Raw genomic sequence first — 16,869 nt, forward strand, 5'->3', positions numbered from 1 at the left:
TTCTCAAATGTCAAGCTAAGGCGGCCTGTGTCTACTAATTTAGGCCTAAGAACAATAGTGATTCTGAAAATCAGTGATAGTATGGAGAAAAAGAGGAGGGTTTCCCATTTAGTTTTAGCATAACCAAACCACAGTTCATGGCATTTGGATTGGATTTGAACATACTGTACATAGTGAATGCCTCTATGAATACCTATTATAGTATTTTTGAAATCTAAATGCATATCTAAATGCATTGAATATCTTTCCAAACACACATTCTGTTGTTTTTTCATTGTAAAAGTAGAATTTTGAAGGAGAATTCGGTAACACTTTCTATGAAGCCCATATTTATAATACATTATAGGGGTATTCTTAAGGCATTATAATGAATGCATAATGCATTATAAAAAACCTTATAATATGTTATATCTTCTTATAAACAATCATCGCATTTGTGGTTATAACTTTTAAGATTATGATTATTTATAACACAATGAACACCATATTAAATCTACTTTTACATTTATAATGGACTATATATCTTGACACTATTTAAGATCTGCATATTATCTTACTGCATATTATCTAAAGTGTCAGCATATATTTAGCAGACATACTACTAATACTCCAATGACTGCTAGTTGACATGTAGTTGCAGAGTTACTTAACAACAGCTGTCTAAAGGGTACCATCAAAATAACCAAACTGATATTAAAATAAAAATAGTTCAAAGCAAATGTGTCATATTACACATTCATCTGATCTGATATCTGATCTTATGGCTGTTTGAGAGAAAAAAATGATTACTATTATTATTACTATACTTATAAGTGGTCATTGATGGCTTTAAGTAAAGTAGAATAAGAAAGGTGGCAAGATATGAGACTTATAATACATTATAACTCTGAGAAATATAATCCATTGTAACTTGGATGCAACATGTTCACTGTGTGTTATAAATCATCACACTCTTAAAAGCTATAACCACTAATAAGTAAATATTATAATACATTAAAACTGTTCTTATGAATATTCATAAGATGATATAATATATTATAATTTTTTTTTTTTTATGCATTATGCATTCATTATAATGCCTTAAAAACACCCTTATAATGTATTATAAATATGGGCTTCACAGAAAGTGTTACCGAATTTTCCAATAGATCCATACAACAACAGTTCATCCAATGCAAAAGATAAAAACACTATAAAAGCAGTCCATAGTAAAGTTTGGAAAGACACGAGAGGTCGAGTAAATAATGACAATGTTCGTTTTTAGGTGAAACGTTTTATGCTGTAACCTGCATTGAGAGCACAAACTAGACTGTCTACAAAAGACAGAGATAGATCTGTAGAGAGACAAAGGTGTGGGACAGAAGAACAAACACTCTCACTGTGGTGGGAGGAGGGAAAGAGGCCTGATTATGATTAGTGTTTATGTTGCATAACACAGAGGCACTCTAGTAATCATGGTGAGCTATGGGGATGAACTGTTCCTGATGGAGTGCTCATTCAGCACAATGGAGCTCAGAGAGGGCACATGCATGACACCTCTTTCCCAGCCCAATCCTCAGCAGCCTGCCAACATCCCATTCAAGGCTCCTTTATTAAGAAACTAACAGCTCTGCGTGACTGAAACCAGTCATGGAAACGTGTGAGGTAAATACCAACACTCACACATTCACTGCTATGGATGTAATAATGATTAAAAGGTGATAGACTACTTATTTGCATTCTAAAATCAGCCATTTAGTAAATGACTTTATTAGCATAAGTATTTAATTAATGACTACGAAGGCCTTATACAGCACAGGGAAATGCTAGAGAGAACTGATCAGGTTTTTTGAACAAGGCTGAGTCAGGAATCCTTTGATCATCTCAACACTTTGTTCCAAAATGCTTGTCTTTGAGAGATTCACCTGAAAATGAAAACTCTGTTATCATCCACTCCCCTTAATCTAGACTTTCCAGACAAAGTGTATGTCTGCAGCTGTCAAGCCCCATGACTCGTGCACTATTTTTCTAGTCTTCTGAAAACATACGATAACTTAGTGAGAAACAAACTGAAATTAAAGTTGTTGTGGTACTTTTCTAGAGCTTGACACACTCAAACGTGGAAAAATGCGTGTGTTTATGGATACAACAGCTTGGGGCGTCACTGAACCATAATTTTTTACCCCTATAAGGTTCATAGAAGTACCCATGTACAAGGTACATATTACTACTCCAAGGTACTATCATCCACCTTTAGGGGTGCATTTAAGGGTACTTCCCAAGTTGACAAGCTGTTGTACCCCTTAGGGAGGGGTTCTCAACTCTGGCCCTCAAGGTCCACTTTCCTGCAGAGTTGAGCTCCAACCATTATCAAACACACCTGAACAAGCTAATCAAGGTCTTCAAGATCACTAGAAAGTTACAGGCCGGAGAGTTTGATCAAGGTTGGAGCTAAACTCTGCAGGAAAGTGGACCTCGCGGGCCAGAGTTGAGAACCCCTGCCCTAAGGGTTCAGTTTTTGTACACTTTTTCTCAAAGTGCAGCCACTTGTCACCAGCTGCTTTATGTAAAAGAGCAGGACGGACATTTTGCTCGGTAATACCTTTTATGCATTGAAAAGAAAAATATTAATTTGTTCTGAGAGCATTCTATTTATCATCTATTTAAGCAACACATTAATTAGACCTAGCTGTTCACAACAGGCTGTAAGGCATCATAGATGTTTCCAAAATCAATGTGAAGCTTATCTGACTTGTAAACTAAAGAGAAATAATCACTTTGAATTTGAAATATCACATTTGCAGAAAACAAATCAGAACACAGAATTAAAAGGATAAAATCTGGGATGTGAACAAAGCCTTTTCGAAAACATCTACTGTTACCAGAAGCTGAAATGCAATCGAGCTTATCTACAGTTGTAGGTACACTTATCCATGATTCATTAGCAATACTACAGGGGGTGGACATTTTAGGAGACAGCACATTCTGCCGGCAGAACTCCACAAATCTTTACCTCAGGTTGAACTCTCCTGTTCCTCTGACTCTGTCGGGTGCCCCAGCAGTTCTGGAGGATCTCAAAGCCACAGCAAGATGGTGTGGTCCCTTCTCCACCCATGGCAGGGTTTCCCCATGCTGCGGTAACCATTGGCCTCAGTCCCCAGTCCCACTACGTCATGTCCACTTGCCGGTAAGGAGCCCTGAAGTTAACCACAACAACTTCTTTGATCTTTGACGATCTAGAGCTCCACAGCCCAGAATGAACAACCGGAAGGGATCCCCTTATTTCAGAATTCTTCAGACATGTGCTTGTGCAAAGATGCACAATCTCTGGGATTGAAGAGGATGTAGTCGCACTCACCTCTCTGCTCTGGATCTAAGAGTCCGTTTCACATGCCATCTCCATATCTCTGTTCGAGGTGATGTGTGCTGCAGGCAGGGATAAATGGGTGGCTACATGGGGTGCTCGGGGAGAGCTTGGTGACGTGTGGACGAGACTCCACAAGGGAGCCATCCTAAGCCGGAGGCTGAGCAGTGGGGGCTCTCAGTTCCATCTTCCTCTTCCTCTATGGGAAGCATCAGGGGAGCGATCCCTGACAGTGGAGCTCCACTCAGGGGCAGCATAAGCGACTTCTGTTGGGACTTCTGGTAACTCCTCCCTCCCAGAGGCCGTCTCCTGGAGACAGAGCCGGAGATATTTCCTCCCCTCCACCGCTCACATTCCCCCAGGACGCTGACAAACAGCAGTGAAGTGCAGAGAGGAAATCTTATCTCCCGGCATGCACACATAGGCTTTGGTTTCTCCTGTTCCAGCACAGAGTGAGTGGGAAAACTAGCCCTGCCCTTCATAGTGATACCTCCGCCATTTGCCTCCATAGAGGATAAAATTTCTGACTGTTTCACCCATGGGGGCTTGGAGTCTAACGTGTATACCCACATCTCTCAGCGCCACTTAGGAGAGAACAAATTGGATCTTGTGCACCTGCCATCAGCTGAGAATGGGAATGTGTTTACCAACTTTGTGTTTACATTGTAACTGACATTTGGAAGACCTTAGACATATCACTTTAATTGTGTCACTCAATGGTTATGTAACAGATGTGTTGCCTTAATCACATGGCCACTGGGGTTTTCAATGTGAAGTGGACGTGTTACAATCTACTATGACATTACAGGTCTTCTGGCAATAAAAGAGTTTTAAAATAGAAGAGCTTGGAACTGTCATTAAAACTTTGCCTATGCTATCAAATTTCTCCAGAGGTAACACTGAATCATTTGGATTAAGATCAGTTCTTGTAAAGTATTTTAAATACCCCAGAGTTGTCCAAACCTGCCCCTGATGGGCCACCGTTCTGCAAAGTTTAACTCCAAGACACCTGCCTTAAAGTTAAAGCTATTCTGAAGACCTTGATTAGCTGGTTCATGTGTGTTTTATTAGGGTTGGAACTAAGCTCTGCAGGACAGTGGCCCTCCAGGACAGAGTTTGGACACCCCTGTTCCACTGGAAGATGGCACTCCAAGAGCAGGATTGGACACTCCTGTAATACACACATCAACAGTAAATTTATGTCAGGGGTTGCCATTCTCAGTCCTGGAGGCCAACCTTCCTACAGAATTTAGCTCTAACTTGGTCAACACACCTGGGGTGCATTTCCCAAAAGCAACTATGGTCATGAGTTCCGTCGTTACCAATAGAGTTCAGTGGAACTAACGCCTAGGCTATAGTTAGTTAACAATGGTTTTGGGAAACACACCCCTGCCTGCGAGTTTCAGGTAATCCTTTTGACCTTGATTAGCTGGTTCAGGTTTGTTTAATTAAAGTTGAAGCTAAACTCTGCAGGGAGGTGGCCCTCCAGGAGCAAGACTGGACAATATAGTTGTGAATACAGTTGGGAAATACTGTTTAGAATTCAGTTCCAAGTTCTTAATCTAAAGAAACGTTATCGTTGTGGCAGTAAAAAAAAAAAAAAACTGAAGAACAGAAGCAATTCCTGATAATAAAGTGAATTTGGAGGATTATAGTCATAATCCTCATGGAAGAAAAGGTATGATTTTAACTTACTGTTGCCCTAAAATTACATCTAAGCCACTCTTACAAATGCAAACTTTAGTATACATTAGATCAAATATAGTGGCTTCTACAAATGATGCTAGACCTTATGAGAACAAACTTTCTAGCCTTCCTATTTCTAGCTCATCTAATCTAGTGTTAATGCTACTTATATTGATGGTGCAAACTGGGTGTGGCTACAAAGTCAGTATCACCCATGATATTACAAATGTTCAACAATGTATATATTCATGAATGCAACAGACTGATGGCTAATGACCTAGCTGGCAGATATGCAAGTTAAGCATATGTAGTGATCAGCAAGTGGATATAAGTCGATCAGGTGAGAATAGGGTCATCCAATTGAGCAGGTGTTGCAGAGTAGAGGCTATATGGATTAACCACATGTGACACGTTTAGGAAGCCAAAAGATAAAGTCGAGGTAAAGTCCACACCTTTGCTAAGATGCTATTTTTGCACATGACCATATATATGTGCGTCTTATTGAAACTACAGATGGCAGTCTATTTTAACAGGTCAAGTATATTGATGACCAATTTAGGCCTGCGCTTGCACTAATATAATTAAACAGTCTTGTAACTGAAAAATAGTCAGTTGGGTGACCTAGTGTAGTATTGTAATTTTTAATAATATTACTAAGAAAAGGCTAAATATTAAGGAAGGTCTTAAGGAAGCATGTAAATAGACTTTTAAAAGTTGGACTATTTTTAACGTAACATACTAAAAAAACGCAACACTCAGCGAGATTATTAAAAAACAGAACAAGCCTTGACACAAAGTCTAAAAATGTCGACCTGAATATGTGTAGCTGTAACAGCACTACTTAAAGGATGCATTTATAGCCACTTGCCAGTGATTTGCCATACAAACTCTCTAACAGCTAAAGCTTTCAGGATGCTAATGAAATCACTGTAACCTGTACTATTGATACACTTTTAAATATTATATACTCATAAAGACTTTTAAATTCCTAAATGCCTGTGCAAAACCTTCCAAGATGATGTGGGAGGTTGCCAGGGTGTTGCTATGTGGTTGCTGGAGTGTTCTAATTGGTTGCTTAAACCAACAATGCCGACTTTTAAGTCTCTATGATATGTAATATAGATCTATGGGACTCTTCACTCGTCTTTTGCTGTGTCATTCATATTCGTAGCACTAGCACCCAGGACAATTCACCCACCAAACCCTAGTTCTAAATCTTAGCAAGCACCATTAAAAAAAAAATGAATGAATGAATGAATAAGAACAACACTCCAATCTCTCATGAATACAGTGGATAATGATGCTTGAGATTTACACATGTCCATGTTCAACAGTAGAGTCGTTCAGTGAGTGGGCAGAGAGACAGACTGACAATGTCCCACTCATTTGTGCCAGCATGGGCAGCATGAGTAACATTATCTATCAAGGTCAGCTGTCTGGGCCAGGCCCCACATGGGCTAATCCCTATCACACACAAATACACAAACCCATGTGCATACACACACACAGAGGATGGGACAGGATGGCAATGATAACATTCAACATCTATTCATGTTTAAATTACAGCTGACATCTACAGTAATTACTCTGAGCAGCTTTGCTTTTGTTGCCAGGGATTTCATTTTGGCTTTGACCTAGACTTTAAATGTGCTGAATCTTTGAGCACAGATGCCCCATGTACTGTCTAGGCTAAGGATTGTTCCAAAATGACCCAACTTTTTTCAGCAGCTATTTTTAAACTTGTGTAGCTACAAGCTACACAACATTTTAAATACTTAAACAGTTTACAAGTTACCAACATTGAAGTTATTAAAAGCTGGCACACCTCACTATATAAATTCTACACTGTGTATACAATCACACTAATAACAAATTTTAAGTACACACAACTTGATGTATAGATAAACATTTCAAGACAAACGTAACCAAATGTAAAACATTCAACAGTCTGATTCGAACTGCTGACTGAGATTTAAGGATTCGTTAAAAGAACCAGTTCAAAAGAGTATTTTATTTATGAATCGGGCTACACCGGTCGTGTGACATCTTTGTTTTGTGGGCAGTCATCGCGGACAAAAACTCAAGACATGTTTTTTGCTATTTTGCGGTCTAACACATCATGTTAACTTTAGACTGCTTGCAAGCTAAATCAAGTAAAATATATTTTAAATATTCAATCTAGTAAGAATTTTAGTGGTGTTATATTTCTAAAATAACTGCAAGAAAATCGGCGAGGGCAAACTTTATCGCTACAGCCATCAAAACACCACTTGTGGTTGGTGACAATAACCCGACTTGTAGCGCCGTTTCGCTTCGGGTGCCCCGACTCACCCAAGTTTGAGTCACGGCTCACTAACCCTAACCCTAACCCTACTACCCCATTTCACTTCCTGTCTAATGACTGTCCTGTCAAAATAAAGGCATAGAATGCCAAAAAAACTCAACAAAAAACAAACAAAAGCACACCATTTGTGTACAAATTCATTACCACCTTCACCAATACATTTCAAGACAATCACCTGCTTTGAGAAATATTCCTGTTATTACGCAGAATCCACATGCAAAGCACTTGAGAGAAATTAAAGAACATAAAAAATGTTTAATGGTGGATGCCATTAATTAGATGTTGTGCACTTGAAATATTTTTAATGTTAGAGCTTTCAAGTTTCGAACACATACAGTCCAAACACTCAGGTTACGAAATGCAGTCCAAAGCTAATGCAAGTTATATAGTCATTTAGTGTGTTTGTTTTATAGATTATATAGTTATTGAAGGGGTGAGCTGAGCAATGAGTGTACAAGCTTTCTGTCCTCTGTTGAACCTAATGCATCTTTTTCAGTCCGCTGTCCAATGGCGATCTTAAACTTGAGTGTTAAATCAAGGATATAAATATGCAGATTCACTTCTAGGCTATGACACATCCTTGAAGACATTTCCTAGACTTAACAAATGAAGATCTCACATAACAACTTTAAAACCATCCCTCTCACATTTGACCATAATTTATGCAGTTTACCAGTAAAGATGTTTTTCTTACAGAATTATGGGCATCAGTTAACCAAGCTCAAGAGACTAGTTACGGCAGTGTTCTCTGGTTGCCTGGGTGAAGGGAGAAACCTCACACCCTAGAAACACCAAGCAAGGGACTACCTTGTTATTGCAAAAAGAATATCCCCTATGGTTTATGTACAGTATGTATATTATCTTAAACTGAATTACAAACACATGAAATCAGCACAACTTATGCCTTCCTTTTTAAATAAATGACTTAATCTATATTATTATAATATCTATAATTGCATGGAATAGACCCACACTTAATACATAATAACACTCTTCTTTTTGTCCTTTTGTCTAAAATGACGTATCGCAATTTGGAAATTCTGAGCCCTAAAGGATTCACAACCATCTGACACTACAGCATCACATACCTGCCTATTATATAAAGTGTTCTTCCGTAGTCTTTCATCACCCTGTTCAATATCTTACCTTCTCTCCTCTGTTTTCTCCTTCCCCTCTCGCTGATTCTGCCCTCGGGCCCATTTCTACCTCAGGCAATGCTGAACAGTGTTCGGGTGAATCCAGGGAACGAATTAAATAACAAATCCAGTCCTAGAATGGACGGCAGCTACAGCGTGGGCTGCGATGACGCTGTTTGGGTGCTGTAGAGCTCCAGCCAGTAAGCCTGGTGTCTGGTGCTGACATGTTTGGCTCACACAGCAAAGGAACCTGACGATAAGGCATTGAGTGATGGAAGCAGGTGCAGTCAGGCCACCACGCGCTCATCTTATGCCATCCGCAGGTTTGGTTTTACTGCACTCACATTCTTGTGCTCTTCAGAAACGTGTTGCATAATGTCAGTGTCACGTTCAGGTAAACATAAATTTAGTGTTACATCACTTGCTCACCTATGCAGTGAATGGGTGCCGTCAGAATGCGAGTTGATAAAAACATCACAAAAATTCACAATACGTCTCCAGTGCTTCAATTAACGTCTGTGTTTGTAATGAACAAATTCATAATTAAAACATTATTATCTTCAAACTGTTGTTTAAAAAGATGAGTCCTGGGGCCAGTTGCGTAAACTTAGTCTCTATGTTAAGACAGTGTCTTAAGAACTAGTCTGACCAACTAGCAGTTAGCCAAAGGGTAATCAGTCTTATTTTTGGATTCAACTCAGACTAATCTACATTTTTATGTAACTGAATAAAAAAAAAATATGACTAGTCTTAAGGAAAAAAAATTAGCTGACTAACTTTTAAGACTAGTCTTAACCTTTTATGCAGCCGGCCCCTGTATCCACAATATTGCTTTATTCGGTGAAAAGTAATTTTATCTGAACAAGCAAAACAACTCTAAACAAATATGTTGGTGGATTTTGATGTGATAGAGGACAATAGGGGATGGACTTTTTCACTGGAGAAAATGTTATGGATTATGACTATCTTTACAGTTAAAATGTCTTAATGATAAATTTGTTTCTTACAAACATGCAGCTTTTCACTTCATGTTAATTGATGAACTGGAGTCGTTTGTGTATTATTGTGATGTTTTTATAAGCTGTTTGGACTCTCATTCTGACGGCACCCATTCACTGCAGAGGATCCATTGGTGAACAACTGATGTAATGCTAAATTTCTACAAATCTGTTCTTATCGTGAAACAAACATCCTGCATGGCCTGAGAGTGAGTAAATTTTCAGTTTAACCATTTTGTGCAGTTTTTTATCTATATAATATTAATATAATATGATATTTATATAACTAAATACATATACATTTTATGTGATATGAATGAACACAATTAAAGAAAGAAGTTTTGAAGACATGGTGCATTGTGGGTAGTTCAAGAGCTATCTGTTTACTAAACACTATCTGTGGCATTAGACCATTGGCGGCCAAAGGAGTTTTCTGTCACACAGGTAAGCTGAGAATTGTTATGTCACTGTCCTTAAAACAACCATAAAGTACAGACACAGACACACACGTGACAACATCGGTCAGAGGGCAAGGTGATCTTCCTTTGTAACAGACATAACACAAAATCTACTGAAACAGTCTGTGCAATGCAACTGACACATTCAAGACGTGTTCACAAGAGTACTATGAATGATGCGAGTGTGTTCTGGATGTGTGGCGCCTTGTTTACAAGCAGAGGATGATGCATGTCTTTATAAACATGAACCAGGGCTGAATCACTGATGTCACATGGACTATTTTAACAATGCCCTTACTACCTTTCTGGGCCTTCAACGTGTTGAAGTTGCATTGCTGTGTATGTAGGGTCAGAAAGCTCTCGGATTTCATCAAAAATATCTTAATTTGTGTTCCAAAGATTAATGAAGGTCTTACGTGTTTGGAATGGCATGAGTGTAGGTAATTAATGACAGAATTTCTATTTTTGGGTGAACTATCCCTGTAACTATTTTACGTTTTGGCAAATTGGTATCAAATGTGTATGACTTAACAATCTCAGTCGAACGTTTTTGTACAATCTGTTTAAGCCCCACTGAGGGTTAAGTTTAGCGGCAGACATTCATGCTTTATTTTTTACTAAAAGTCTTACATTTTTGTACAAGTCAAATCTTACAAATTCAGACAAATTCACCTCCAATTTAATCATTTTGTTTTCTCGAGGGGACAGTTTCAACTGGAATCAGACAGACTAGTTTTGTGAATCAGTTCAACCAATCCTTTGAATATATTCGACTCAAAAGAAGGACTCCTTAATGAATAAAACTTTGCCATAAGCAAGTTGCATTCTGTGAATTTCGCAAACATTTAGAGATTCTGTTTAGCACCAAATGACCTGAATCTGGTGCTGTTGGGAACCATTTTTAAGAGATCTATGTTAATCAAACAATATCCCTTTTAAAACCACAATAAATCATCACTATTTAGTTGATGACATAACCACTGTAATCCAAGCATCTCATCAAATTAAGAGAGCTCACCTGTTCAACACTCATGTTTTTCAGGTTTGCGATATTGCATCATATGGAAATGCACACCTCTGGCAAATACGCAACTCTATGTCGGCTTGTGACACATGTCAAGACTTAATCAACACGCGATTAATCAGCACTGTCTGCGTGACAACAGCTCCGTCACCAGTGTAGTGGAACAGTCGATCCCATTATATCATAATCACCATCATATGATGATGTAACTCCAATATTTGTTTATAAACATACACCTCTGATAATGTGATGGATTAGATGAGGCATCTCAAATACAGAACTGCTATTATGTAATATCTTTCCTTGTACTCAATATTGTCAGACAGAGATTCGTTGTGTGCTTTTATAATTTGAGTTTGAGTGTCAACACTAGTGAAGTTTACTCTAATAATGATACAGCCTCATAAAGAGACTCTTGAGTTAGTAAATCCCCTTCAAATCCTATTATGACTAGTTAGGGTGAAGGGGCAACCCAGCTGTCCGCAGAGCTGTGTCCTCTGCAAGGCAAGGGGACGGGGCTTATGTTAGCCCACTGAAACAATGGAACAGATAACAGACGCTGGTCAAAGACAGGGCAACCTACTGCTAGCTGTACTGTTACAAACCCTCATGTGCAGAAACCTCATTGCGGAGGAAAGGAAAGATAGGCTGTTGGCATGCCGTTTACATGGTTAGGGATGATCCAGAGGGCCGAAGAAAACTTTCATTCAAAAACTGCCTGTCAATAATTCAGATTGGCTGATACTAGTACATTATGTTGGCTTGGAAAGAGAGGGGAAGCTAGTATACATTTCTTAAAAAATAAAAGGTTCTTTATTGGCATCGCTGGTTCCATGAAGAACCCTTAATATCCATAGAATCTTTACATTGTACAAAAGTTATTAAAGGTAATTTTCTGAATGTACTAACTAAAGCATAAAAATACCATAATGTGTATGCAGATAATTAGAAAATATCCTAAATTCACATACTTGTTTCACTGGAAAACAATGCTAAAAACAGTTACTCTACTTAATATCTGTTTCTGTTTCGGGCTGTGTGATTCCGCCCACTGCCAATTTACCCAATAGTATTTTGACACCCTGGGTTGCCAGTTGGTGGAAAAACATAGCGTATTGCAGCCATGGAAGCCAGCAAACGAACTGGGTCAGAGATTGCAGATTCTACTTAACCTAAAACGTCTTGTCATCCATCTAAAAAAGTTCTATGACCAGAAGAACATTAAAATGCATCGCCTTTTATTGTCAGTTGCGCTCGTTCCTGTTGCGTGTCCTTAATCTGGCAAACCCCATGAGTGTTGAGTCTGAGGAGAAGGGGGCGGGAGAACCAATATTTTGAATTTGTACTGCAGTACCCATTTCAGATGCTAGCTGTCAATATTAAATACTACACCTTTAAAATGTTCTTCACAGTAATAAAAAATGGTTCTTTTATATGGCTGTGAAAATTCCCTTTTGGAAGCTTTATTTCAAGAGTGGTTTAAAGACTGATCACTTAAATGTTCTTTGGGGAACCTAAAATGGATCTTTGATGCCATTGGTGTGAAAACCTCCTTTTGGAACCTTTATTTTTCAGAGTGTAATTAGGAAATATTCCCTGGTTTGTATTTATGTCGATTGCTAAAGCTTGCACACTTATGTATGCTAGTGTGAATGTGTAAACACTGGACGGTTTTGTCGTGTAAATCAAGTGTGTAGGGTGAAACCCGCTGGTCCCTGACACAACCGAGGTGAATTGCCAGGTTTAATTTGAAGTATCCAATATCATCAGGAGCGCAGTAAGCTCCCATAAGAAACATTATCGGGTGAGGAGTTCATCACGATAATGGCTATATCATCAACATACGCTCGGTGGGAGGTCTAGGGCCTGCCAACACTTAGTTTATCAGACACCAAATCCAAATTAGTCAACATATTGGATATGAAACTAAGATGCGTATGAGATTGATATCTCAACAGCGTTGCTGTTTTGAACTTGCTGCTTATTAGTATATTGAAAATAAAGTTTGTAGTTTCTAACAGCACTAAACATAATTGCAATCTGTCTGTTTAAACTGAACTGTTTTCTGAAGATATATAGCTAACTCAGACAAAGAACGTGTTTTTGCATTACACTTTTCTGTTTTTCTATTGTTTTTCAATGTAAAAACATGTCGCTGTACCTTGCTCTTTCTATTTTTTATATTTTTGCATTCTGCTACAGTATGATCCCTAAAAGTGTCTTTCTCCAGTAATGTTTCATTATTAATAATGCTTAATAATGTTTTTCGGTGTAAATCACAAATATATTAATATAGCAGATATTTTTTGCAGTTTTTAGATGGCTCTTGAAAACATAAATAAAAATTGATTGATATTTTTCCCTGTTTGGTGCCTTAGATAATTGCTATTAAAAGGTTTGAGAAATGCTTTATAGTATTTTCATAGTCACTCACAGAAAAAGTCTTTAACCCTAATCTTAACAAAACTATATATATATAAAAAAGAAAGATTTTTACATTCATTTATAAATAGCATGACATAAATCCTCCCAGGCTTAAATTAGAAAAAAATATGTAGCAGTAAGTATAGATGGACGGTATGTTCCTCGCGCAAACCGGAGCTAATGATAGCACAGCACCATGTTCAGATGTGCCACATTCAGTGAATCTCTCCTGCAGTCAAAGCAGTGGTGGGAACACAACACCTCTACTAAAAGAATTGAAACCAGCACCAGTCCACCTTTCAAAGCGGCAGCTGTTTCCATGGCAGCGTAACTTGTTGAGCAGAAGTGGGGTCTCTCTCAGAAACCCGGCTGCCTCAAGGTCTAAACTGCCTCTCACTCTGATTGAAATGCGCTCCTTCAGAAAACAAACGTTCCAGTTTTTCCTCTAGCTGACGTATTAATGTGAGGATCTTGTTCAGATTGAAAATGATATCTTCATTTATTCACCACAGTTGTCATTTTTTGTTAAATCTACCCCTTCAAAAAACATGCAGCACTGAGGAGGCAGATTGCTGAGTCTAAAAAAACAGGTCAGCCATTAAGCAAAATGCAGAAACAGGTACCCACAGTTTCATATCATTACATGGTAACTGCTTTATGGGTTTGCTGTTGCATCAGAGTATCTCCAGGATACTAGACTGGTAAAAAAAAAAGAAAAGAAAAGAAAAGTCTTTAAGAAAGAGCTGTGCTCAAAACAAAGGTAGACTATTGTGTATCTGTGCAAACCAAACACTTCTCAGTCTGCCATTGGTCCAACAAACAGATCCATATGCCCCAAACGCATGCCTTGGATGAGTAATTGTTCTTGACTGTAGTTGTCTATGCATGTAAGCTGGGCAGAAGATCTTATTTTATCACTGAATAAAGCTTCAGTTTTCTTTTTTTTTTAAAGCCATCATGAGCAGAGGTTTATTTATGTGCACATAGTGCTGCGTGAAGTTATGACTCATCCTTTTTGGACAATGCATTAAAGTGCACCTACCTTTTTCACCAAAGGAAGACTAATGTTCTTCTCCTTCATGAGCGTCTCTAGTTTCTTCCTCACAGCTTTTCTGTTCAAAGCAAAAAATATCTCTGTTTTAGAAAATGCTTTGAGTAAAAAACGGTGTATTTACTCTGAATCAGTTTTTACTCAGAAACTGCTGTAAATTTCAATAATAATTACAAAGAAACATCAATTAACACATTAAATTAAATGTGAAGTTTTGAAAATTCATAATAAATACTAATTTGTATAGGTTCTATGAATGAATTGTTCTTATGTAATTGAATTACATTTTAATTACATATATGAATATGTATATATATATATATATATATATATATATATATATATATATATATATGTATATATTCATATGTTCAACTAAATATATACACCAGCAGTTATCAGTGCTGGAAGCTATACTGCAAGCTACTAGTGACCCCAGCTGGTTAAAAACGTATTTATTCGTATAGCCTCTATGCATTATCTTCTCTACAGATTTGTTTTCTACAAACTCTTTATACGGCATCATAAGCTTTAGAATATTTCTGCCAATATCACAAGCCTTTTCAGATTGTATAACTTGCACAATTTTGAGCAAATACAAAAAAAAGAAAGAAAAAACAACAACAACACAATTAGCAGTTTCCTACTTACTTTTTGTCCATAGTCAGATCACTAGCCCTCATTCATTAGGGTGTACGAAAATTCATCCGCTTATGTCAATATCCTTCAGATGCAGTCTTTATGATGGAGAAGTGTGTACTGTAGTAAACGGGAGCGCGCATAGTGAAACTGATGGTGAGGGCGGCAGGCAGGGGGCGCGCCTCCCACGCACGTGTTCCCTCTTGTTGTGGTGGTCGACGTAACCATGGCGACAACGAGATTATACAACAAGAAATACCCTGAATGTTTCTGGAATGATAAAACTGTTCATTAAAGACACAGTCAAATGTTGCAAATTTTGTAAATGTGTGCAAGGTGTGTGATGTTTTTTTTTGTTTTTTTTTAAATAAATCTCTTTTTGATTTTTTTTTTACGATTTGTATGTGCATGATAATGATGTGCGTACAATATAATATGAATATAAATGTTTTTTTCCCCCACATATTATGTCTCTTATAATTCTCAAGCTTCTCACTGACGCTGTTGCAAACACATAATAAGCCTATAAAGCTACATGATATGCAGTATGATTTCTATTGTTTTACCATATAAATATCCATTAAAATAATAAATATGAATCATTGCCTGTCAATATTTATAATATGGAAAATATTTAGGCTATATCTATTTTTATGACTGTCCCTTCCATTAGAACAAACAATCAAGTTTTCTAAAAAGTTAATGTGTTTGCAACAGTGTCCATGAAAAGACATAATGTGTGGACAAAAACAACAACTTTATATTCATATTATATTGCATGCACATTATTTCCTATCAAACTGTAATTTTGTCAGAATATGCAAAAGGTGTGAAAATAGTATGTTGATATTATATGTATTTATGACACATGAAGTCAATTTTACTCCAAAAATATTTTAAATGCAATTTTCATCACTTGAGATGTGTTGGCAGTGTTCATGATTTTTAGACAAAATTACATAATTCTTCTGGGATGCCTGTGTATGCACTGATTTTAAAATATGGTATATAGTAGAAATAACAATCAAAGCAATTACATTTTACAGCTGTTTCTGTTGCTTTCTTGAAGCTCAGGTCACATGATGGTGTGATGATGCCCTCATATTTTCCTCGTGAGGATTTGAAAAGAGACAGTGCCGTCGCGTGATTTAGGCTTCAAGAGACAAAGAGCTCAACAAATGTGTCACTCTACCTGTAACTGATACAGCATGCATCTTTAATACAGGTCTTGTCTATGTAACAGAGAACAAATCCTGTATTCACACCTCATGCTTCTGTTCACTGACAACAGTATCCCATCCTCAATGATACAACGACACAAAATACTAATATTAAACTACTGCAGCAGCACGAAGGGGGTTGATAGTGGACACAAACATATATTAATGGAACATATTAATAGGTAATTTGTGGGGAAATAAAGTTTTAGTTATAAATGCATGTGAGCATGATCTTTAAAAACATGACCAATGATGAATTGAGGGATTAATTATACATTAATAGTTATTATATTAATAGTATTTATCTGATGAAACTATGCTTGCTTGTATTTAGGTGAAAATGAACATTTTCGTGTGCAAGAATAATATTTCATGTGATTAATGTGCATTTCATCAGTGTTTGCTTCTAAATTTACAAAAAAAAAAAAAGGAGAGAATTCAAAAATAGTTTTTGTTTTGATTAGACCATATGAAATCCCTTCGTCAGGATTTTGTGTTGAACGAAACACTTTCAGCAAAATAATATTTAGCTGACTTTGTATGTTG

General features: G+C 37.3%; 1 protein-coding gene across 5 annotated transcripts in view; it reads right to left on the minus strand.

Moving 5' to 3' along the window:
- dyrk4 (dual-specificity tyrosine-(Y)-phosphorylation regulated kinase 4) overlaps positions 1–15,239 on the minus strand; it is a 35,230-nt gene extending 19,991 nt beyond the window's left edge. Inside the window, exons 1-2 of one of the 5 annotated variants that reach the window (XM_058768040.1) lie at positions 15,116–15,239; positions 14,456–14,525 (exon numbers count right to left, since the gene is read on the minus strand). In XM_058768040.1, coding sequence (XP_058624023.1) covers positions 14,456–14,525; positions 15,116–15,147 — 102 coding nt within the window. In that variant the 5' untranslated portion in view covers positions 15,148–15,239. Of the gene's footprint in view, positions 1–2,992; positions 3,210–8,519; positions 8,820–14,455; positions 14,526–15,115 lie in introns of those variants that run through there. The other 4 variants (XM_058768044.1, XM_058768046.1, XM_058768042.1 and 1 more) reach the window with 4 other exon arrangements.
- Positions 15,240–16,869: the final 1,630 nt, after the last annotated feature.

This window comes from Onychostoma macrolepis, chromosome 25, assembly GCF_012432095.1.
Source record: "Onychostoma macrolepis isolate SWU-2019 chromosome 25, ASM1243209v1, whole genome shotgun sequence".
NCBI lineage: Eukaryota > Metazoa > Chordata > Actinopteri > Cypriniformes > Cyprinidae > Onychostoma > Onychostoma macrolepis.